This window comes from Leucoraja erinacea, chromosome 27, assembly GCF_028641065.1.
Source record: "Leucoraja erinacea ecotype New England chromosome 27, Leri_hhj_1, whole genome shotgun sequence".
Taxonomy (NCBI): domain Eukaryota; kingdom Metazoa; phylum Chordata; class Chondrichthyes; order Rajiformes; family Rajidae; genus Leucoraja; species Leucoraja erinaceus.
Genome location: NC_073403.1, coordinates 12,250,028 through 12,273,305, shown reverse-complemented (window position 1 = coordinate 12,273,305; position 23,278 = coordinate 12,250,028). Strand labels below are relative to the sequence as shown.

General features: G+C 45.6%; 1 protein-coding gene across 1 annotated transcript in view; it reads right to left on the bottom strand.

Moving 5' to 3' along the window:
* Positions 1-23,278, bottom strand: part of mrc2 (mannose receptor, C type 2) — a 146,770-nt gene that overhangs the window by 50,728 nt on the left and 72,764 nt on the right. Inside the window, 1 exon segment of the mRNA XM_055657046.1 lies at positions 19,587-19,801. Within this exon segment, the coding sequence (XP_055513021.1) occupies positions 19,587-19,801 (215 nt within the window).

Below are 23,278 nucleotides of genomic sequence, written 5' to 3'. Positions count from 1 at the left end.
ACAGGCAATAATGATCTGCTCAGATTGCCCGTACAGATCAGAAACAAGCCACTGTTCGATGGCAGGACATTAGTTATCTAACTAATAATCCAAAGCCCTGGACCAACAATCCAGTAATGATGACGGTGTCATAATATCTTAGATAAGACACAAAAAGCTGGAGTAACTCAGCAGATCAAACAGCATCTCTGGAGAAAAGAAATAGGTGACGTTTTTGATCTTCAGACTCCGGGGAAAGCAAAATAAGATATATGAAAAGGTACACAGAACAAATTAATGTGTAGGAAAGAACTGCAGATGCTGGTTTAAATCGAAAATAGACACAAAATGATGGAGTAACTCAGTCTAAAGGAGGGTCTCGACCTGAAACGTAACCCATTCCTTCTCTCCAGAGATGCTGCCTGTCCCGCTGAGTTACTCCAGCATTTTGTGTCTATGTTAGAACAAATTAATGAAAGGTATACAAAAGGACAAATCAAAGCCAGCAATGATGATCAATGGTCCATTGTTGGCTGTGGAGAAGGTGAAAACAAATGATACAAACAGCGAAACTCAGCAGGATGACAGTGAAACTAATATGATGACTAGGGCGGGGGAGGAGCAGAGAGAGGGGGGGATGCAAGGGTTACTTGAGGTTAGAGAAATCAATATTCATACCATTGGGTTATAAGCTGCCCAAGTGAAATATGTCATAATATCTTGTTTAGTTCACTAATGTCCTTGAGGGGAGGTAATCTGCTGTCCTTGTCTGGTCTGGGCCTTTATTTGACTACAGCCCCTCCTTTGAATGTTCTCTGAAATGGCCAAGTATCACTATCTACACCTTCCCAACGCGAAAAAGAAGAGGCAATAAATGTTGTCCTTCCCAGTGACACAGTGGCCCTAAAAGTGAATAAATTATAATTGTTTATGCCTCTATGACCATCTTCCCATACCTCAGTTTACAACCCAGTGATATGAATATTGATCTCTCCAACTTCAACTATCCCTAGCATTCCCCTCTTTCTCTATCCCTCCCAAGTTGCACCAGCTTCTCGTTTTCACCCAACAAATATCATCGTTACTTTTTTGCATATCTTTCATTCATTGTTCTTTATCTCTCTACATCATCGTCTATATCTCCCATTTCCTTAACTAGTCTGAAGTAGGGTCTCGACTCGAAACGTCACCCATTCCTTCCCTCCAGGGACGCTGCCTGTCCCGCTGAGTTACTCCAGCTTTTTGTGTCCCTCGTCATGAACCCTACCAGTAAAACTTTCTCTTGTGTAGTTATCACCCTCGAAGAAGGGTTCCAACCCAAAACGTCACCTATTCCTTTTCTCCAGAGATGATGTCTGACCTGCAGTGTTGCTCCTGCTTTTTGTGTCTACCTTCTGTTTAAACCAGCATCTGCAGTAACTTCCTACACATTCCCGCACAGATATGATTGCTGCCTCCCCTGATGCATGCTGTCTGGGCCCTGAGGCTGGCATGGACTTACAAAGGGCATGGAGGCTATTTCAACCATCCCTTTCACTGGCCTGTTAGATTCTTAAGAGACGCACCTTCCTGCAAAACCCTGGATTTCCAGAATGAAAATCAATGCGAGCTGTTAGTGTGAACGGGAATGAGACGGGATCAAACCCGGGTCTCTGGATCTGAGAGGCAGCAGCTCTACCATGCCGCCCAATTCCATGCAGGGCTCATGGATTTCAACCATTTGAGGAGGTCACACATAAACACAGATTTAACAAACGACACTTATAAGATTCAGCAAAAGGAGAAAGTGGGAAACAAAATAGCAATCTGCCCCACACGGAAATCTTCTCACCCAAGTGAAAAGGAGTCACCAGGAGAGATATTCCATGCTCTTTTTGTTAATGTCATCTTGTGCGCTGGGCGGCACCGAGACCTCTGTGCCATCAAGGCCAAGGTGAGGTTTTATACTTTTAATGGGAGAGTTCAACCTAACTCACTGGCCACTGGGCAGGAAACCTCAGCACCTGGTCCATGACAGTTTCACTCCAACTAGCATTATTCTCCATTAGTCTGAGTGCAGAGTACAGGCAAACGTGCTATTAAACCAGCACAGAACTCCCTAGCCTGTGAGTTTCCCTTGGATCATGTTAGGTTAATGTAACACAAAGTGGGAAGTAATGGCATTGTACCTTTGAAAGAGATTTACACGGCACAGTTCACATCCTTTAAAACTTCTCGTGGATCAGAATTATTTATTGTTGATATTCTTTGCCATCACTTTTATTATGGGATAGGAAGGGGAGGGGAGGGGGGGAGAGACTGTACAGAGTAAGATGGCAGAAGTGTATAGCTAGCTGCTAACCTCCCATCATCAGTTTTGCACTGCTGTCCAGGATTGATTAACCCTCTGATGAACTTAAACCCAGGTGTCTAAATCTCAAGCGAGATAGTTTAGTTTAGTTTCAAGATACAGTGTGGAAACAGGCCCTTCGGCCCACGGAGTAACACTGACCAACGATCACCCCTACACTGGTTCTGTTATCCCTGTTTCACATCCTACACACTAGAGGCAATTTTGCAGAAGCCAATTAACCTCCAAACCTGCAAGTCTTTAGAATGTGGGAGGAAACCAGAGCACCTGGAGAAAACCCATGTGGTCATAGGAAGAAGGTGCAAAGTCCGTATAGACAGCACCCGTAGTCAGCATCAAATCCAGGTCTATGGCACTGTAAAGGTCCCACTGTACGAGCTAATTCAAGAGTTCTTCCCGCGTTTCCCCTGATTCGAACTCGGAGAATTACGGTAATAGCTGCTCGTAGGTACTCGGGGCTCTCGTGGACATTTTTCAACGTTGAAAAAACTTCACGAGTCTTCACGAGCTTACCGCGTTTCCCGAGTACCTGCCGTTAGCATTACTAGCCGGTAAGAGACGTCCCAAGCTCCGACGTACCCGCTACGTACATTCTACGTGCTTACCACGAGTTTGATTTGATCCATGCTAAATCGGGAGAGCTCTTGAAATACCTCGTACAGTGGGACAGGCCCTTAAGGCAGCAGCTCTACTGCTGCGCCACTGTGCCACGTTGAGTATGGCCAATGAAGAGAGTCTTTGAGCGCTCTGAGCTCAGGTCTATGGTGAGCAGCAGGCTTCATAATGGAGTGCTGTGGCATCTTGCCACAGAGAAGCATCAGCGGAGAGAGACTGCATCGTGGCAGAACTGTTCTGTTGTGGATTGGAACATGTGTTTTCGATTAAGATAGAAAATAAATCTGTGCTGTAACACTTGAAATATCCCAAAAGAACAGAAGAGTTCGGTCTCAGCAAGACTGCGTTCTTGGTTGCAATTCCACAGGAAAAGAAACACTGGCCAAAATGAATTAAGAGCAGGATTTGTTCACTTCTTGTTTTGCTCAGTCAGCAGTCTGAACCAATTGAGAGAAAACTGGAATGAGGGAGGTCAATTGGTTCATTCTGATGATTCTTGCCACGAAGCATCGTCAAGCTCATCTCTTCTAGATATCACACAGCACTAACATTCTTCAAGAGTTCTGCAGCCAAGTCAAGATTACTCGTCACATACACATACGAGATGTGCAGTGGCAATGAACAGAATATTCACATATTACATATTTGTGGGAGGGAGGGAAGAAAAGGAAACAAACAGCAATTTTAAAAAGACGCCACACAACAGTAGAATGGTTCAGTAAAGTTAGTCTCTGGAGAGATAGGCGTTTACAGTCCTAATGGGAAGAAACTCCTTCTCATCCTCTCCGTTCTCGCAGCATGGGTCTCCCATGATCTTGTTGGCTCTGGAGTTGCACCTTCTGATGTATAGTTCCTGCAGAGGGGCGAGTGAAGTTCCCATAGTGCGTTCGGCCGAACGCACTTCTCTCTGCAGAGCCTTCTTGTCTTGGGCAGAGCAGTTCCCAAACCAAATCGTGATATTTCCGGACAAGATGCTTTACACAGCCGCTGAGTAGAAGCACTGGAGGATCCTCAGAGACACTCTGAATTTCCTCAATTGCCTGAGGTGGTAAAGGCGCTGCCTTGCCTTACTCACGAGTGCTGCAGCGTGTGATGTCCATGTCATATCCTCAGAGATGTGGACTCCCAGATATTTAAAACAGCTCACCCTATCCACAGTATCCCCATTTATCTTCAATGGTGTGTACGTCCTCAGATGATGTGCCCTCCTAAAGTCCACGATCAGCTCCTTAGTTTATTTGATACTTAAGAGGAGGCTGTTCTCGACTCTGCCCCATTGTGTCATTTGGAGCAGACTTCTCACACGCATTGAACCAACACATACTTTGTCATGGATCTTGTCCCATTAAATATAGGGTGCTCCCCTTCATGCCCTTTATAAACTAAGGATTTGTATATATATTTTCAGAAGTTTTTATCTTGGAAACCCAGTTCTGTGGTAAATGTGAGCACGATGACCTCTACACTTTTATATTTTAAAAAAATTCTTTTTTTTTTACAAATACTTTTATTCAGAAAACAAAAATAACTATAAAGAGTATTAACACGATCAAAGGCTGCCTATATTGGCAGTTAACAAACAGTCATCAAATTAATATATCGCCAACTTTATCAATAATACACTCAACCTCCCGCGGCGACCAGCGTTCACGTCCAGAGACCCCATGGACAACGTGTGTTCCCTCTCCAGGGACACGCGGACCCGTTGCCTGGAGCCACAAATGGCCATCTTGGCCAGGCCCAGGAGCAGACCGGCAGGGAGACCACCCCTCCCCCCCCACCTCCCTCCCGACCCCCCCCCCCTCTGTACCAGGTGCCCAAATATCAGGAGCGTGGGGCTAAAATGTAGCCAGAACCTGAGGAGCAGCTCCTTCAGAGTCCAACAGGGGCTACAACATCTTACGCTGCATGTACATATGGAACACAGCAGAGTGGCGCTGCTGTAGAGTTGCTGCCTTACAGCACCAGACACCTGGGTTCCATCCTAACTACAGGTGCTGTACTGCACAGAGTTTGTACCATCTCCCTGTGACCGGGTGAAGCTCATGCAAGATAGTTTTGTTCAGTTTTAGTTTAGTTTAGAGATACAGTGTGGAATCAGGCCCTTCTGCCCAATCTATGCTGACCAACGATCATCAGTTTTTTTCCGGGATCTCTGATTTCCTCCCACACTCCAAAGACGTACAGGTTTGTCGGCTAATTGGCTTGGTATAATTGTAAATTCTCTCTAGTGTGTATAGGATAGTATTAGTGTGCAGGGATAGCTAGTCAGTGCGGACTTGGTGGGCCAGAGGGCCTGTTTCCGGGCTATCGCTGATCTAAACTGAATTAAACTACAACCATGACTACAAAACCAAAACTACAGGCAAGAAATTGAAAAGGTCATCCACTGAGTGAGTTACAACAAGACCTCTTGAACAGATAAAATCCTTACTGAAATACTAAAGCTTTAAGTTCTTCTGGCCAAATATATTGCCTCATCTCTCCCTTTGGGAAGAGCTTACCACGGGATCCTAGAAATGCCATATCATCATAAATGAAATGCCCAACTGTCATAATTATAGATAGGATCCTTGCTGCCTTCTGCAGGGAATGGCATCATGAGAATACTCCTAAACTGTCACCACCCAAAGGCCGAAGATTTGCCCCAAGAGGTGCAATGGTACGGCAGGCAGTGAAGAAAGCGAATGGCATGTTGGCCTTTATAACAAGAGGAATCGAACATAGGAGCAAAGAGGTTCTGCAGTTGTACAGAGCCCTAGTGAGACCACACCAGGAGTATTGTGTGTAGTTTTGGTCCCCTAATTTGAGGAAGGACATTCATGCTATTGAGGGAGTGCAGTGTAGGTTTACAAGGTTAATTCCCGGGATGGCGGGACTGTCATATGCTGAGAGAATGGAGCAGCTGGGCTTGTATACTGGAGTTTAGAAGGATGAGAGGGTATCTCATTGAAACATATAAGATTGTTAAGGGTTTGGACACGCTAGAGGCAGGAAACATGTTCCCGAAGTTGGGGGAGTCCAGAACCAGGGGCCACAGTTTAAGAATAAGGAGTAAGCCATTTAGAACGGAGAAGAGGAAACACTTTTTCTCACGGAGAGTGGTGAGTCTGTGGAATTCTCTGCCTCAGAGGGCGGTGGAGGCAGGTTCTCTGGATGCTTTCAAGAGAGAGCTAGATAGGACTCTTAAAAATAGCGGAGTCAGGGAATATGGGGAGAAGGCAGGAATGAGGTACTGATAGGGGATGATCAGCCATGATCACATTGAATGGCGGTTCTGGCTCGAAGGGCCGAATGGCCTACTCCTGCACCTATTGTCTATTGTCTATAATGGTGATCTTCACCATGTGTTAAATCCAAGATAAATATAGAAGCCCATCCATCGCACCTAGCCGTTAACCTCACAATAACCTTGGACTACATCAATTGAGATGGATGATAGACCATACTCAACAAGTTTGGACATCCCCAAAAAATGACCACATTCTTTCATCTGCTGCATGATTTGCGATCCTCACCAATTAGTAGGATTAGAGGGATAAAGGCTAAATGAGGGCAGGCAGGACTAGTGTAGATGGAGCATCTTGGTCAGTATGGGGAAAGGATGGGTCACACGGTCTGTTTCCATGTTATAGGACTCCAATATATTACCATTACCAATATATGACTTCATCGGCCTTCTGCTCACCAAGAACACCAGTCCTTGACAAGCAATGGTCACAATAAAATTGGTTAATTGTCACACATGCGAGCCAAGTCTCAGAGAACGCAACGTTGATCATGTAGTCCATCACAGCCTCTGCTCTGCCGGCACAGCCCGTGACCAAGTGAGAGAGAATGATGGAGGACCATAAAGCCATCCCCAAGCTTAATGTCTGTGGGACAACAGTACCACCCTCCAGAGCCATTGGCAGTGTTGGAGAACCAGTGTCAGTCTTCTTCCAGGCCAACATCAAAGCTCTGATCACCCTCAATCTGTTTGGCTGGGTGAGTCGCACCATACCCAGGCTGGAAACCAGACAACAAAATAAACTCTCTGAACTTTCTAAGAAAGAACCTTTCAAGACAATCCTCAAAGCATCCTTGCATAAGTGAAATATTCTCTTAATGTATAGGTGGAGGTAGAATTTAGCAGAGGATTAACGCAAATATGTGCGGAATTTTAAAAATGGGATTAATGTAGGATTAGCGTAAATGGGTGGTTGGTGATCAGTGTGGACTCTGTGGGTTAAAGTTGCTGTTTCTATGCTTATGTCTCTACGGCCCTCTCCTTTCATGCTGCTCCGTGTGAAATAGTGGTTCCTGTCAACACTGTGAAACACAGGACTATTTATGACAATGAGCACAAGCTGCAGCTTGCAACTCTCAGGTCACAGGCATCTCCGCGTTAGTTTCAGGTAACCGTTCAAAATATTCTGAAATTTGTGCTCTTGCCCAGCTCATGGGCATTTGGAAGATTGTGATCAGGTAAGTCACACCCAGCAGAGCTCTGTCTGCATTTACCATGTTTGCCACTGCCTAATCAGAAATCACCTTCTGTTGTTTGATTCAATCAATGGGTGGCACAGTGATGCAGCGGTAGAGTTACATAGACATAGAAACATAGAAATTAGGTGCAGGAGTAGGCCATTCGGCCCTTCGAGCCTGCACCGCCATTCAATATGATCATGGCTGATCATCCAACTCAGTATCCCGTACCTGCCTTCTCTCCATACCCTCTGATCCCCTTAGCCACAAGGGCCACATCTAACTCCCTCTTAAATATAGCCAATGAACTGGCCTCGACTACCCTCTGTGGCAGAGAGTTCCAGAGATTCACCACTCTCTGTGTGAAAAATGTTCTTCTCATCTCAGTTTTAAAGGATTTCCCCCTTATCCTTAAGCTGTGACCCCTTGTCCTGGACTTCCCCAACATCGGGAGCAATCTTCCTGCATCTAGCCTGTCCAACCCCTTAAGAATTTTGTAAGTTTCTATAAGATCCCCTCTCAATCTGCTAAATTCTAGAGAGTATAAACCAAGTCTATCCAGTCTTTCTTCATAAGACAGTCCTGACATCCCAGGAATCAGTCTGGTGAACCTTCTCTCCACTCCCTCTATGGCAAGAATGTCCTTCCTCAGATTTGGAGACCAAAACTGTACGCAATACTCCAGGTGTGGTCTCACCAAGACCCTGTACAACTGCAGTAGAACCTCCCTGCTCCTATACTCAAATCCTTTTGCTATGAAAGCTAACCTTACTTGCTGCCTTACAGCGCCAGAGTCCTGAGTTTGATCACGACCATGGATGGTGTCTGTGCGGAGTTTGTACGTCTTCCCGTGACCGCATGGGTTGTCTCCAGGTGCTCCGGTTTCCGCCCACACTACAAAGATGTACAGGTTTGTAGATTCATTGAGTTTGGTAAAATTGTAAATTGTCCCTGGTGTGTATGTAGTGCTAGTGCACGTGGATCGCTGGTCGGCACAGACTCGGTGGGCAGGAGGTCGTATTTCCGCGCTGTATCTCTAAAGTCTAAAGGGTGCAAGGTTCAGCTGATGAAGTGAGATGAAGAGGTTGCGGGGAAGATCATGCCTGGCATATTGACCATGTTGGACCCCTCGTCACATTTAATCAGGCCTCAGCTCGCCGATATGCGATTGGATCCTGAACTTTCTGACGGAGCGACCGCAGGCAGTGAGACTGGGCCCGCACCTGTCCTCCACTATCACCCTGAGCACCGGCACACCACAGGGCTGTGTACTAAGCCCCATGCTCTACTCCCTCTTCACTCACGACTGTGTTCCTGCATTCGACACCAACACCATCGTGAAGTTTGCAGACGACACAACAGTGATTGGGCTGATCACCAACGGTGATGAAATAAAATACAGGGTGGAGGTGCAGAACCTGGCGGACTGGTGCACACGTAACAACTTGTCACTAAACACCTCCAAGACCAAGGAGCTGATTATTGACTTCAGGAGGTCCCATAATGGAGAATACGCCCCAATCGCCATTTACGGGGACAGTGTGGAGAGAGTGTCCAGCTTTAAGTTTCTGGGCACTCACATTTCAGAGGACCTCACATGGTCCACCAACACCGCTGCGCTGGTCAAGAAGGCACAGCAACGACTGTTCTTCCTGAGGACATTAAAAAAGACTGGTCTGCCCCAACAGCTGCTGACAACGTTCTACCGCTGCACCACAGAGAGCATATTAACGTATGGCATCTCTGTGTGGTATCTCAGCTGCACGGAGGCGGAGAGGAGAGCTCTTCAGCGCGTCGTCCACAGAGCGCAGAGGATCATTGGGACAGAGCTACCAGCCTTGGAGGGCATCTACACACACGGTGCCTCAGGAAGGCCGTCAGCATCCATAAAGACTCATCACACCCCTGTAACGGACTGTTTGAACTACTTCCCTCCGGCAGACGTTACAAGGCCTTCTACGCCCGAACCTCCAGACTCAGAAACAGCTTTATTCCAAGAGCTATAGCGGCTCTGAACCGGCCCTGCTGAGTGCCCCCACCCCCCCTGGACTGTCTCCCTCGGATGGTCACGACACACAGCTTATTTATTTATTTTACTTTTCTTTTTCATCAGTTGGAGCTGCATACTAAATCTCGTTGCACTGACGTGCAATGACAATAAAAGATATTATTAATATTATTATTATTATTATTATTATTATTATTCTGCATGTTACATACTTGCGTCTTTCTGACGACTTTACACACTGACCATCTTCTGACAACAGCTGCAGCACTCAGCACTATATGGATGAAAGTGTTGGATTGTTTAACGTACTGTTTGCCCAGTGCAGGTTTACAAGCAGAGATAATTTTGTTGCCGTTCAGTGAGACAAGGAAAGCAGCAAATGACTGAACAACAAGAAATTCTAAGCTTTTCAACAGCACAAGGATCAGGCAGGTTGCATTGCGCAGAAAAGTCTTGAATTGTTTCCCTGGGGAAGTCATCTTGTGAAGTTACCATTTCTCTTTAAAATCTAAAATAGTTCATTCTTACCATCACTTTAGACACATTACTTAATGTGTTAGTGCGATGTAGTGACATGGAACAGCAGAAGCTGCGTTTGTGTGATATTTTATTATCCACTTTGATCAAGTATCTTTAGAACACAAGTAGGCTTCCTTTGGCCCTCTTGAAATAAAGTATCTCCCTGGTCTCAACCATCCATACTTCTGAGACCTTCTCTGGCCCACAGTACTCCAACAACTCCACGTCTCCTCAATGTAGGTCCTCTTGTCCATCCCAAAGCTTTTTGCTTCACAGCTCCAGTGACGGAGGCACAATCCTGACCTCTGGTATCATTTGTGAGAAAGAACTGCAGGTGCTGGATAAAATCAAAGGTGGACACAAAATGCTGGAGTAACTCAGCGAGTGAGGCAGCATCTATGGTGAGATTTTCACCATAGATGCTGCCTCACCCTCTGAGTTGCTCCAACATTTTATGTCGACCGCTTGTATAATTTGTTTGGAGCTGGCACATTGTTCCTGATATAGTCTGGGTATCCTCTCAGCGCTCTGGGTTTCATTCTACATTCCAAAGACATGCTGGTTGGTACTTTTTTTGTTACTGTAAATTACCTCAAGGTGAATGATAGGAGAATTGGGGGGAGTTATGGGAATGTGAGAGAGAATATCCGTTATCTAAACGGTGGCCGATTGGGAAAGGGGGAGATGCAGCGAGACCTGGGTGTCATGGTACACCAGTCATTGAAGGTAGGCATGCAGGTGCAGCAGGCAGTAAAGAAAGCGAATGGTATGTTGGCTTTCATAGCAAGAGGATTTGAGTATAGGAGCAGGGAGGTTCTACTGCAGTTGTACAGGGTCTTGGTGAGACCACACCTGGAGTATTGCGTGCAGTTTTGGTCTCCAAACCTGAGGAAGGACATTATTGCCATAGAGGGAGTGCAGAGAAGGTTCACCAGACTGATTCCTGGGACGTCAGGACTGTCTTATGAAGAAAGACTGGATAGACTTGGTTTATACTCTCTAGAATTTAGGAGATTGAGAGGGGATCTTATAGAAACTTACAAAATTCTTAAGGGGTTGGACAGGCTAGATGCAGGAAGATTGTTCCCGATGTTGGGGAAGTCCAGGACAAGGGGTCACAGCTTAACGATAAGGGGGAAATCCTTTAAAACCGAGATGAGGAGAACTTTTTTCACACAGAGAGTGGTGAATCTCTGGAACTCTCTGCCACAGAGGGTAGTTGAGGCCAGTTCATTGGCTATATTTAAGAGGGAGTTAGATGTGGCCCTTGTGGCCAAGGGGATCAGAGGGTATGGAGAGAAGGCAGGTACGGGATACTGAGTTGGATGATCAGCCATGATCATATTAAATGGCGGTGCAGGCTCGAAGGGCCGAATGGCCTACTCCTGCACCTAATTTCTATGTTTCTAATAGGTTATAGTAAATAATGGAGGAATGGGATTGATGGTTTTTCCTGTAGCCAGCACTAACTGAGCCAAATGGCTTCCTATGTCTTAAGGAAATTTAATACGAATAAGTTATTCAAATATATGTTTTCACCAGTGGAAGAGTCACAAAGAGATATAACTATAAAAGAAGGAACATGACTTAAAACTGAAGTGTAGAAAAACGTGTAGAGAATGACCGGAGCTCTCTGCACCTGAGGGCGGTGGAAGTCGGATCATTCGATATATTTGTCAAAATTGGTAGTTGCAGAATTAGGTCATTCGGTCCAACAAGTCTAATCCGTCATTCAATCATGGCTGATCCATCTCTCCCTCCTAACCCCATCCTCCTGCCTTCTCCCCATAATCCCTTACTAATCAAGAATCTATCAATCTCTGCCTTAAAAATATCCATTGGCTTGGCTTCCACAGCCTTCTGTTGCAAAGAATTCCACAGAATCGCCGCCTTCTGACTAAAGAAATTCTTCCTCATCTCCTTCCTAAAGGAATGTCCTTTAATTCTAGAGGTATGATCTCTAATCCTACACTCTCCCACCAGTGGAAACATCCTCCCGCATCCATTCTATCCAAGTCTTTCACTATTCTGTAAGTTTCAATGAGGTCTCCCCTCATCCTTCTAAACTTCAGCGAGTACAGGCCTAGTGCTGTCAAACGCTGATCATATGTTAACCCACTCATTCCTGGGATCATTCTTGTAAACTTCCTGTAGACCTAGAGCCAGCACACCCTTCCTCAGATATGGTGCCCAAAATTGCTCACAACACTGCAAATGCGGCCTGGCCACCACCTTATAGAGCCTCGGCTTTACATCCCTGTTTTTGTATTCTAGCCCTCTTGAAATAAATGCTAGCATTGCATTTGCCTTCCTTGCTTCCGATTGAATTTTATGGGAATCGTGCACCAGCACTCCCAAGGCCCTTTGCACCTCCTGGGGATTTGGCGTGGAGATAGACAAATATTTTTGAAAAATCATGGAATTAAGGCATTTGGGATTTGGCACAGGCAACAGTTGAGGCCAGCAAAGATCGACCATATTGAATGTAGAGCAAATGTAAGGAACAAATGGCCCACTCCTGCCCCTATTTTCTTCTGTTCAAGACCTTCCTTCGAACTAAACTTTCTCTCACGTACTCAAAGTCTTCCTTTCTGGCTTGGTGGTCATTTTGTTTGGCAAAGTTCTTCTGAAGCACCGTAGGATGTTTTACTGAAGGTGCTAAATAAATACAGGCGGTTGCTCTAAAAGTTGTGGATAAATATTCCCTGTGAACCATAACAGATAAAAGGCTGCACCAGTGTGTTCAAGCCTGTCGCTACCAATAACTAATGCTGTTATAAGGAATGAAGTTTCATACAAATGAAGGAAAGCAGTGTTTGAAAAGGAAAACTGTAGATATGAATGACGAGTCCGCAGAAGGAGATACATTGAAAATCTGCATCCCACTAAAAAGTCACGACTGAACTCCGAGCTTCTGATCCAGCAGGAAAATTCTGAATGGCTCTGATTGTATGTTATAAGGATAAACATGAAGGTCTCTCGTGAACAGCAACCGGGCCAGTTTGGAGAAATAGGCAAGAGCTGCCTTTGTATTTATATCAGTCCCCGGAGGCATTGTTCGTGATCTCAGCGACAGACTGATGGCCAGGAGATCACGCGGGCGCAAAGTATCGCTGAGAACAGCCGGGTCAAGGTACCTCTCCAGATGTGCGGCCTATCAATGCAGGAAGACCCTGTGTCGGGGCCTCGGCCTGAAGTCAGTCAGGCCTTGTCACAGGGTCTCACATCCTGCCACCGTGCTGGCGTTGAGAGTCTGTGAAACTGGGATTCAAAACCCCAAGCATGTCGTAGCAGAACTCTTCAGCTTTTGTTTCTGCTTGAGGTTGTGCTTTTTTTTTTGTGTGTTTTCGTTTGTGTGTCCCATGAGGGTATGTGGCTGATGGGGGGAGGCAGGAAATGTCTAGCCACAGTGCTCCAGGCATCGCACCGTCAGAGTTGGGCTGGCTCTCTGGACCATCTGGTCTTTGCTGCCTGGAATTTTTAATGTGTGAGCAGAAAGCCTGGCTCGGACTCTCAACCAACCACGCTGAGAACTCTCATGCCCTTGTGCTCAGCACCCCGCCACCTTCTCCTTCCTTGCCTCTTTAATCAGTTCTCTCAAAACTCCATTCCATTTTTACAGTTTTGCCTTCAAGCGACAAGACTGTTTCCCTCCTTATGTAAATCCTTCCTAATAGTTCCTTATGTAAATCCTTCCTTCCTAAGACTGTTTCCCTCCTAATTCCTAATATCTTCCCTGGATCTGCTTGGCACAATGGAGAGCAATCCCATCATACAAAGAGCCTACATATGGGGAATAAAACAGAAAGTACTGGAAAGACTCAGCTGTCAGGCAGCTTCTGGGGAGGAGGAACAGAGTCAATACTTCCGGTTAATGGCCATTCATCACAACAGCTGTAGGGAACATTGAATGAAAGATCATCGACCTCGCTAGCTATTACTGTCGGGCTGACTCTGATAACCCTCACCTTCCCACAAATGCGAACATGCACACACGTGCTCACACAATCAGTGCCTGGTTCATGGTGATAACCCTTCCCCACCCCTGATCCGGGCGAAGGCCTCTTTCCTTCTTCCTGGAACAAAAGCCCAGCCAGTCCCCCTCCACCACTACCACCCTCGCTTGCCTGGCGGAACTCTTTCCACTCCACTTATTCCACTCCACTCGCTGTCTCCTGATCAAAGCTGCATCTGAGAGGGAGCCACTCAACCCAAGCTGCGCCTGTCTTTTTGTGGGGTACGGCTGTTTCACGGCTCTCCCTCACCTCTTTATCTGGGGAATTGACTGCTTCCTACTCCACAAAGAACTCAAAAGTGTAACCACATTTGGTGCTAGTTTTCACTGTGCTCTCACCTTCCATAGTTCATCTCTGACTCACCTTAGAGTCATAGAACACTGAACAGCACTACAGAACAGGCTGAACATTATGCCAAGTCAGTCTTTTATCTACCTGTAGACTCAAATGAGTGGTCAATGCTCCCTAAACATTGTGAGAGTGTCTACCTCCATCACCCTTCAGGCAGTGCATTCCAGAGATATTCCTCAGATCCTCGCTAAACCCCTGATTCCTCACTTAACAACAATGCCCAACCAACCCCCATGGAACACAGCAAGGATGTTCCAGATCCTAAATCTTATCATCGTGCTTCCCTCTGCCTGCCTGCACTGATTTCCCCCTCCAATTTGTCAAGAACTTGGATAAATTATTGGATCTGCTAAGGTGCAGCTTAGGCAGAATTTGTACCTCAGTAAAAACTATGCTACGGAAGACCCAGGCTAGATTCAGTTAACGTGACCAATTCTACATGAAGACACCTCTGGGGATATCATTACAGGAACTTGCATCTCCACCATGTTGCATCAATAGCCTTTTCCCTCCCAACCTCAAGATTCAAGAGATTCAAGAGAGTTTATTGTCATGTGTCCCAGATAGGACAATGAAATTCTTGCTTTGCTTCAGCACAACAGAATATAGTAGGAAAAGCAACTGCAATTTTATTTTATTATCTGTGGGATTTCTCTCCTAGATTACCTGCATCAGTGTCCAGGAGATGAAGTTGCTGGAGACCACATTTACAGAAAGCCTCCTCAGCTTGTGGAAAATAATGGGTCGTGTAGGTATGCCTGCAATTTCTGTTCACACACCTAGAGGGCCGTAAAGTCAAATTCACAGGGGCTTCAGGCAAGGGCTACCATCCAACTCCCATTTACACTGCTCCCATGTAATCTCCCCATATTCCAATTAACTTCCCCCAGATTCTACCATTTACATATAATCAGGTGCAACTAGCAACCCACACTTCTTTGGGATGCAGGAAGAAACCAAAGCATCCCAAGAAAACCCATGTGATCTAGGAGAGATCATGCAAACTCCACACAGACAGCATCAGAAGTCAGAATTGAGCTTGTGTCTTGGGTGCCGTCAAGCAGTATCCTGACTAGTTGCACTACCATTCCCAGTCGCAACTGGAGCAGACGGTTCGCATACCGCCACTACAGTTCGCATATCGCCACAACAGGTCAACGGAGGATGCAATTTCACTGGCTCTCCACTCCGCATTGGATCACTTCGACAATAAAAACACTTACGTCAGGCTGTTGTTTATAGACTACAGCTCGGTGTTTAATACTATCATCCCTTCCAAGCTGGTTACCAAGCTTACGGAACTGGATCTCTGCGCATCCCTCTGCAATTGGATCCTTGACTTCCTCATGCACAGACCACAGTCTGTTCGAATTGGCGGAAACACTTCATCCTCAGTAACAATTAGTACGGGAGCACCTCAAGGCTGCGTGCTCAGCCCCCTGCTTTACTCACTCTATACCCATGACTGCATAGCCAGACATAGTGCGAACTCCATCATCAAGTTCACCGACGATACCACTGTTGTCGGACGAATCACAGATGGGGACGAGTCAGTATAGAAGTGAGCTCGACTGACTGACCAACCAAATGGTGCCAGCCCAACAACCTGGCTCTCAACATCAGTAAGACCAAGGAACTGATTGTGAACTTTAGTAAGGGAAGGATGAGGACCAACAATCCCGTTCACATCAATGGGAAGGTGGTAGAGAGGGTCAAAAACTTCATTTTCCTGGGCATGCATATTTCCGAAGCTCTTTCTTGGACCCAGCACACCAATGCAATTATAAAGAAGGCACATCAGTGACTCTACTGCCTGAGAAGATTACGGAGATTCAGCATGTCGAAGAGATTCTCCTAAACCTCTACAGGTGCACGGTAGAGAGCATTCTGACTGGTTGTATTGTGGCCTGGTTCGGCAACTTGAACAACCAGGACCGAAAAAAACTCCAAAAAGATGTGACCACTGCCCAGTCCATCACCGGCTTTGACCTCCCCATCGTTGAAGGGAACTATCATAGTCACCGCCACAAAAAGGCAGCTAAAATCATCAAAGATCCACACCATCCTGGCCACACACTCATTTCACGATTGCCATCAGGAAGAAGGTACAGGAGCCTGAAAACTGTAACGTCCAGGTTCAGGAACAGCTTCTTCCCTACAGCCATCAGGCTATTAAACACAACAACAAATAAGCTCTGAGCTCTGAACTGCAAAAGACTATATTATTATTGCACTATATTTGTTACTTATTGAACTTTTTTTTTAAATTTCTCTTCCCCTGTTTTGTACCATGTTTACATATTCCCATATTCTGTTGTGCTGCAGCAAGTAAGAATTTCATTGTCCCACCCGGGACCTATGACAATAACACACTTGACGTCTATATGCGCCTTTCCAGTCTTTGGCCGGGGAATGGAAACTCACTGCGAGTCCTTGTTCCCAATCTGGGTCCAGCAGAAATGTGGCCATCCAAGTGTAAAGATTGCTGATATCTTAAGGGGGCCATAAGAGGGATTTTCCACCTTTTTGTTGCTGGGTTTCCTGCTCAATGTATTGCCTCTCATTGGGGTGGCACAGTGGCGCAGCAGTAGAGTTGATGCCTTACAGCACCAGAGACCCGGGTTCGATCCTGACTACTGATGCTGCCTGTATGGAGTTTGTAACTTTTCCCTGTGACCGCGTGGGTTTTATCCGGGTGCTCTGGTTTCCTCCCACACTCCAAACACGTATAGGTTTGTAGACTTGGTAAAATTGTAAATTGTCCCCAATGTGTCAAGGATAGTGTTAGTGCATGGGGATCGCTGGTCGGGGCAGACTCGGTGGGCCGGAGGGCCTATTTCCGTGCTGTATCTCAAAATTAAACACTCCTGGGAAATACTACTGAGGCGGGAGAAGTGACAATAAGGATCTGGTTTTGATACTCCAGTTGGGATGTGTGCAGGCATGCTCAACAAACCTCAGGCCCATTATTTTCATTCGAGGCAGAGCAGGAGGTTTCTGAGCACTAGCCTCTCCCAAGGCTCGTTTCTGAGACTGCTGCCAGTCTGACGTGACAAAGGAAGGCAATGTCTGCGTCTCACTCGCTGAGCTGCCATCCCACAGTCAAGGCGGCGTGATTCACCACGACTTGTGATTTCACATTAAAAAACAGCTGTCCACCAAACCCCACGCAGATTCTCATCGAGCTGCATCGTGGCACTCGGCCCAGTCTTAAAAGCAGATACCGACTCATTCTCCTGCAGATCCAGAAACGGCCCCAGAAGCTCAGGTTGCTGCGAGCGGGATTAATTATCGAATCCTGGAAGGTGATGGATCCCGTGGATTGTGTGCAAACTGCTTCAGAGAACACCTCCGCACACTGAGAAACCATCTGGTCTGCAAGTGAAGCCAGATTCTGATGAAATATTCAGCAATGCTCGGGGTCAAATGCGTTCCTGCTAAAGCAGTGAAGAGCCTAGTGATCCCATTAAACTGCAAAGATAGACAACAGGCACAAACTGAAGGAAAACTCTTCTGCATACCTCCCTGGTGACCTGGTGACACGCTCAATCACCAGAGACAATTGCTCATTAATAAATCAGGGTGTACAGGCCAATCTCATCGGAAAGATTAGGTGACAGATAGAAAATTCATTCTTGAAACCGGAAACATTCCAATAGAAGAATATTTACGTGACGTTTATTCAGTTTGGTCTCTTTTGTCAACATGACTGAGCGAAGCTCATGTAACCTGCCAAACTGCTGTTTAGTCATATATACACTGACTTTTTGTGTTGTCAGTGAATGCACACAGTTCCTCCTGACTGGGCCAATCTCCAAAGACTTGCCTGGATATCTGGCAGACCACATTGTCATCACTGTCTGGTACATGTGGGACAGGATGTGGTAGGCAACTGAGTGACAGTATTTGATACACCATGCTAAATTTGCACAAATCACTGCAGACTAGTCCCTGATGAGCAAAGACGCCAATGAGAATCAATAGCAACATAACACCACGGCAATGTTATCAAGCAAACTCTTGACTTATCCATTCAAGGAGATAATAGAAGATAGGTTTAGGGATTATCTAAAAGATAGAAATACTGGAGTATCCCAGCGGGACAGGCAGCATCACTGGAGAGAAGGAATGGGTGATGTTTCCTTATCTATGTATCTCCCTCTCCCCTGACATTAGTCTGACGAAAACGACCCAAAACGTCACCCATCCCTTCTCTCCAGTGATGCTGCCTGTCCCACTGAGTTACTCCAGCATTTTGTCTCTATCTTCAGTTTAAACCAGCATCTACAGTTCCTTCCTACACATTTAGGGATTATCTGCTGGGAGCAGATGAAGTCAGAGAAATGTCAGAATTGATGGCAGTATTTTGTTTAGTTTAGAGATACAACGTGCTAACGGGCCCTTTGGCCCACACCGATTAACGATCATCAGATCTATCCTACGCTCTAAGGCCAATTTACAGAATCCATTTAACCCTCAAACTTGCACGTCTTTGGAATGTGGTAGGAAACCAGAGCACCCAGAGAAAACCCACGCCGTCACATGGAGAACATGCAAACTCCATATAGTGAGGGGCAACTTTTTCACACAAAGGTTGGAGAGTGTATGGAACAAGCTGGTAAAGAAGGTAGTTGAGGCAGGGATTATCCCAACATCTACAAAACAGTTAGACAGGTACATGGATAGGACAGGTTTGGAGGGATACGGACTAAACGCGGGCAGGTGGGACCAGTGTAGCTGGGACATATTGGGAATGGCCGGTGTGGGCAAGTTGGGCCGAAGGGCCTGTTTCCACACTGTGTCACTCTATGACTCTATGACTAAAATAGCCAATATTTGTGGAAAGAGGAATAGTAAAAATGTTCCATCATTACTGAAATGCAAACTCTCTTTCTATCACTGCAGGTGCTGCCTAACCAATAGATTTTCTCTAACATTTTCTTTTTTTATTTGAGATGGAGGATGACTATTTTTTGATAAATTTTAGTTTATCTTTTATAGTTTAGAGATGCAGCGTAGAAACAGGCCTTTCGGCTCACGGAGCCCGCGCCGACCAGCGATCCCCGTACACTAACGCACTACCCAACAAACACACCAGGGAGTTTACAATGCTACCAAGCCAATTAACCTACAGACCTGTATGCCTTTGGAGTGTCGCAGGAAACCAGACCTCCTGGAGAAAACCCACGCAGGTTCACGGGGAGAACGTACAAACTCTGTACAGACAAGCTCCAGTAGTCAGGATTGAATCCTTGGTGTAGAAGAGTTGCATTCTCCTTACCTTATAGCAATAGCGGAGTGTTGGTGATGATACCCATCCCGACGGGCAGCTTCCAGTAACACTCGGCGTTGGAATCACTGGTCCAACCCCTGGGTCGAGAGAAGTTTCCAGGTTCTGCCTGCAGATGTACTTGGCCCGGAAACTGTTGCAGTCCTTCACCTCCCACAACCCAACAGAGTTTCCTGTGGCCAGCACCACACAGCCACCTTTATATCCTGTAACGCAAGGACCAATGCATCATTCAGCATGCCAGTATCAGGGGGGCAGACACAGCATTGGAGAGAGAAACATCACACAGTCAAGACCAGAATAATGCCATTTAAAATATGGGTGGATTCAGAGGATGTTTTCCACATTTATAAAGGAGGACCAATTTAAATAACAACACACACAACCTCAGGACACTCCACTGCAGTTTATAACCCAGTAATTGTTGTTATAGAGCGCAGTTGCTGTCAGCATTTGGCAAACGTGGCAGCAAGATTGTTTATATCAAGTCTTCCAAAAAGGCAATGCGCTAACCAGCTGATCTGTTTTCATGCTGATATTAACAGAAGGATAAACATTGGCCAGGACTCTGGGGAATAATAACCCTGCTTATCTTACAATACAATACAATACAATACAATTTATTTGTCGTTTGGACCCCGTTGAGGTCCAAATGAAATGTCGTTTCTACAGTCATACATACAAAACGAAAAAGACCCAAGACAACACAATTTACACAAACATCCTTCACAGCGCATCTTCTCCTCGCTGTGAAGGAAGGCAAAAAAAAAACATCTCTCCCCTGCACTCCCTTCTCCCCCCCATGTCAGAGTCAAAGACAGAGTCAAAGCCCCCTAAGGAATGTCATGAATACTTTTATATCTACACAGACGTCTCATTTGAAGTCTCATTCAAAAAAATAGCTGGTCTGACAATTCTAGCCACATTTTAATGCTCAGGTTGCTGTAACCCCCAAAGTTAAAGAGCTACCATTAAGGCCGAGGCAGGCCCTTACTCGAAGCACCACAACCCTAACACTTGTTCATTTTCTCCTCTAGGTGTACTATATCATTCACCATCTATGACAGCAGGTGAATTGACTGCACCCTGGAGACAGTGAACAGGAATCTGCAGACAGTGAACAAAAAAAATAATAAAACCGCTGGGATATCTCGGTAGTTTCAGCAGTATCTGTGGAGGGAAATGGACAGACAGTCTGAAGAAGGGTCCTGATCCGAAACGTCATTTATCTATTTCCCTCGATGGATGCTGCCCGAATTGCTGAGTTCCTTCAGCAGTTTGTTATTTGATTGCACCCTGCTATTGATCAGGTTGTTAACTGTGCAGAGATGATGCAACACAGTGGAGGATAATCCCTTTAGTGCGATTGGTTTGACCGTCCCACACAGCACCACGACTTGAAACGTAGTGATTCAATAAGACACTCTCACTCTGTGAAACTTCTGCGTTCCTGTTTTATCACACTTCCCATACCTGGGTCTTGGGTCTAATATTCCACAGATGATCCTCTTCACTAAAAAGCATATTCAATAGAGACTTGTGAATTTGTGTGACTTGAGCATTTTATATGCAGTTATTTGGACCTTTTATCCAAGTTTATATTTCCATTAATGGCAGGTCCATGGGTGAAATAGTTGCTGGTCTGCCATATGACAGCCATGCAGCAGATTATAACTTCAATGCCACTTAAAGTGAGTGTGCCTCCCAGATTTAAACTCCAGTCCCCTGCCAAGAATTATTTCATTCATTCAATCATCATCAAGAAGGATTTGCACATTGCTTGAGGCAAGAAGTCACTACAATGGGGGATAGTTTCCACCAGAGATCCCAACGTACGCAATAAAGAAGGGGCACCCATTAGCAAGTGAATTGACTGCACCCTGCTATAGTTCTGTGTGGCTCAGCCCTACTACATCTCCTCTGATTGACCATTTTCAGTCCTCTAGATTCCAGATTCTCTCACAAAACACAAATGGCTCCAACATTGATTGCAAACTCTTCCATCCCTACCAATCTCCCAGAACTCTGTGCCACCAATTCCTTATCACTGGACAATGTCTTCAGCCCAGTTAAATCTCAAGATACAGAATTTCCTCATTAAACATAGATTCATATACCACGGAAACGGGCCCTTCAAGCCAACTTATCCAAGTCGACCAAAATGCTCCATCTAAGCTAGATCCATTTGCCCACATTTGGCTCATAGCCACTCAACCTTTCCTATCTATGTACCTGTCCAACTGTCTCTTGCATGTCGTTATAGTACCCGCGCCAACTACCACCTCTGGCAACTCATTCCACATGCCCCACCACATGTGTGGAAAAAGTTGCCCCTCAGGTTCTTATTAAATATTTCCCCTCTCACCTTAAACCTATGTCCTCTGGTTCTTGATAACACTACCCTGGGTAAAAGACTGTGCATTTACTCTAGCTGTTCCTCTCATGGTTTTATATACTTCCAGAAGATCCCCCCCTTAGCCACCTGCGATCCAAAAAATAAAGTGTTAGCTCGTTCAATCTCTCCCTGTTGCTCAGGCCTTGCAGTCAAACAGCTCATCTTGGAGAAGCAACATTAAATCAACCATCTGCGAACTTTTAACTTCCCAGCAGTATTACAGGAGGCTATTCAGCCCATCAAATCCATGCTGGCTCTCTGCAAGCGCTATCTATCGGAACTACTCCTCAGTCCATTCTCTGTAACCCTGCAACTACTTGCTCTACATAGACTAGAGGTCTAGAAGAAAGGGCTATAATTTCCAGGGCTGGGATTAGATATTTAGGGCGGGTAAGGCAGGAAAGTTCGTCACTTGGAGGCGAGCCCCTGGAATTCTCTACTCACGATAGATGGCGCAGCCAAGACACTGAACATATTTAAGAGGTGGGCAGATTTCAGATCACAAAAGGCCCAGTGTGTAGGAAAGAAGTGTGTAGGAAAGATACTGGTTTAAATTGAAGATAGACACAAAATGCTGGAGTAACTCAGCAGACAGGCACATCTCTGAAGAGAAGGAATGGGTGAAGTTTGAAGAAGGGTCTAGACCAAAAACATCATCCATTTCTTCTCTCCAGAGATGCTGCCTGTCCCGCTGAGTTACTCCAGCATTTTGTGTCTATCTTCCACAAAAGTCTCAGTTTGTATAAAAAGATAGCTAATATTGTACAGGGATAAAGGATCAGCCATGGTTGCACTGAATGGCAGAGATAGCCAATGACTGCTCCTTTCTTCTGGTTTTATGCTCTTCTCCTTCATGTGCAGTTCCATTCTTTATTGAAAGCAATAATTTTCACACAGAGAGTGGTGAATCTCTGGAACTCTCTGTCACAGAGGGTAGTTGAGGCCAGTTCATTGGCTATATTTAAGAGGGAGTTAGATGTGGCCCTTGTGGCTAAGGGGATCAGGGGGTATGGAGAGAAGGCAGGTACAGGATACTGAGTTGGATGATCAGCCATGATCATATTGAATGGCGGTGCAGGCTCGAAGGGCCGAATGGCCTACTCCTGCACCTAATTTCTATGTTTCTATGTTTCTATAATTGAATCTGCTTCCTGTGAGGAAGTAGATACTAGATCATGACTACCTTCTGAACGAGGAGTTATTCCTTTGTCTTCTCTGAATGGTATTGCCGTTCACTTTGAATCTATGGTCCCTGTTCCTTCATTCAATGGAGCCACTTTCATTTTAT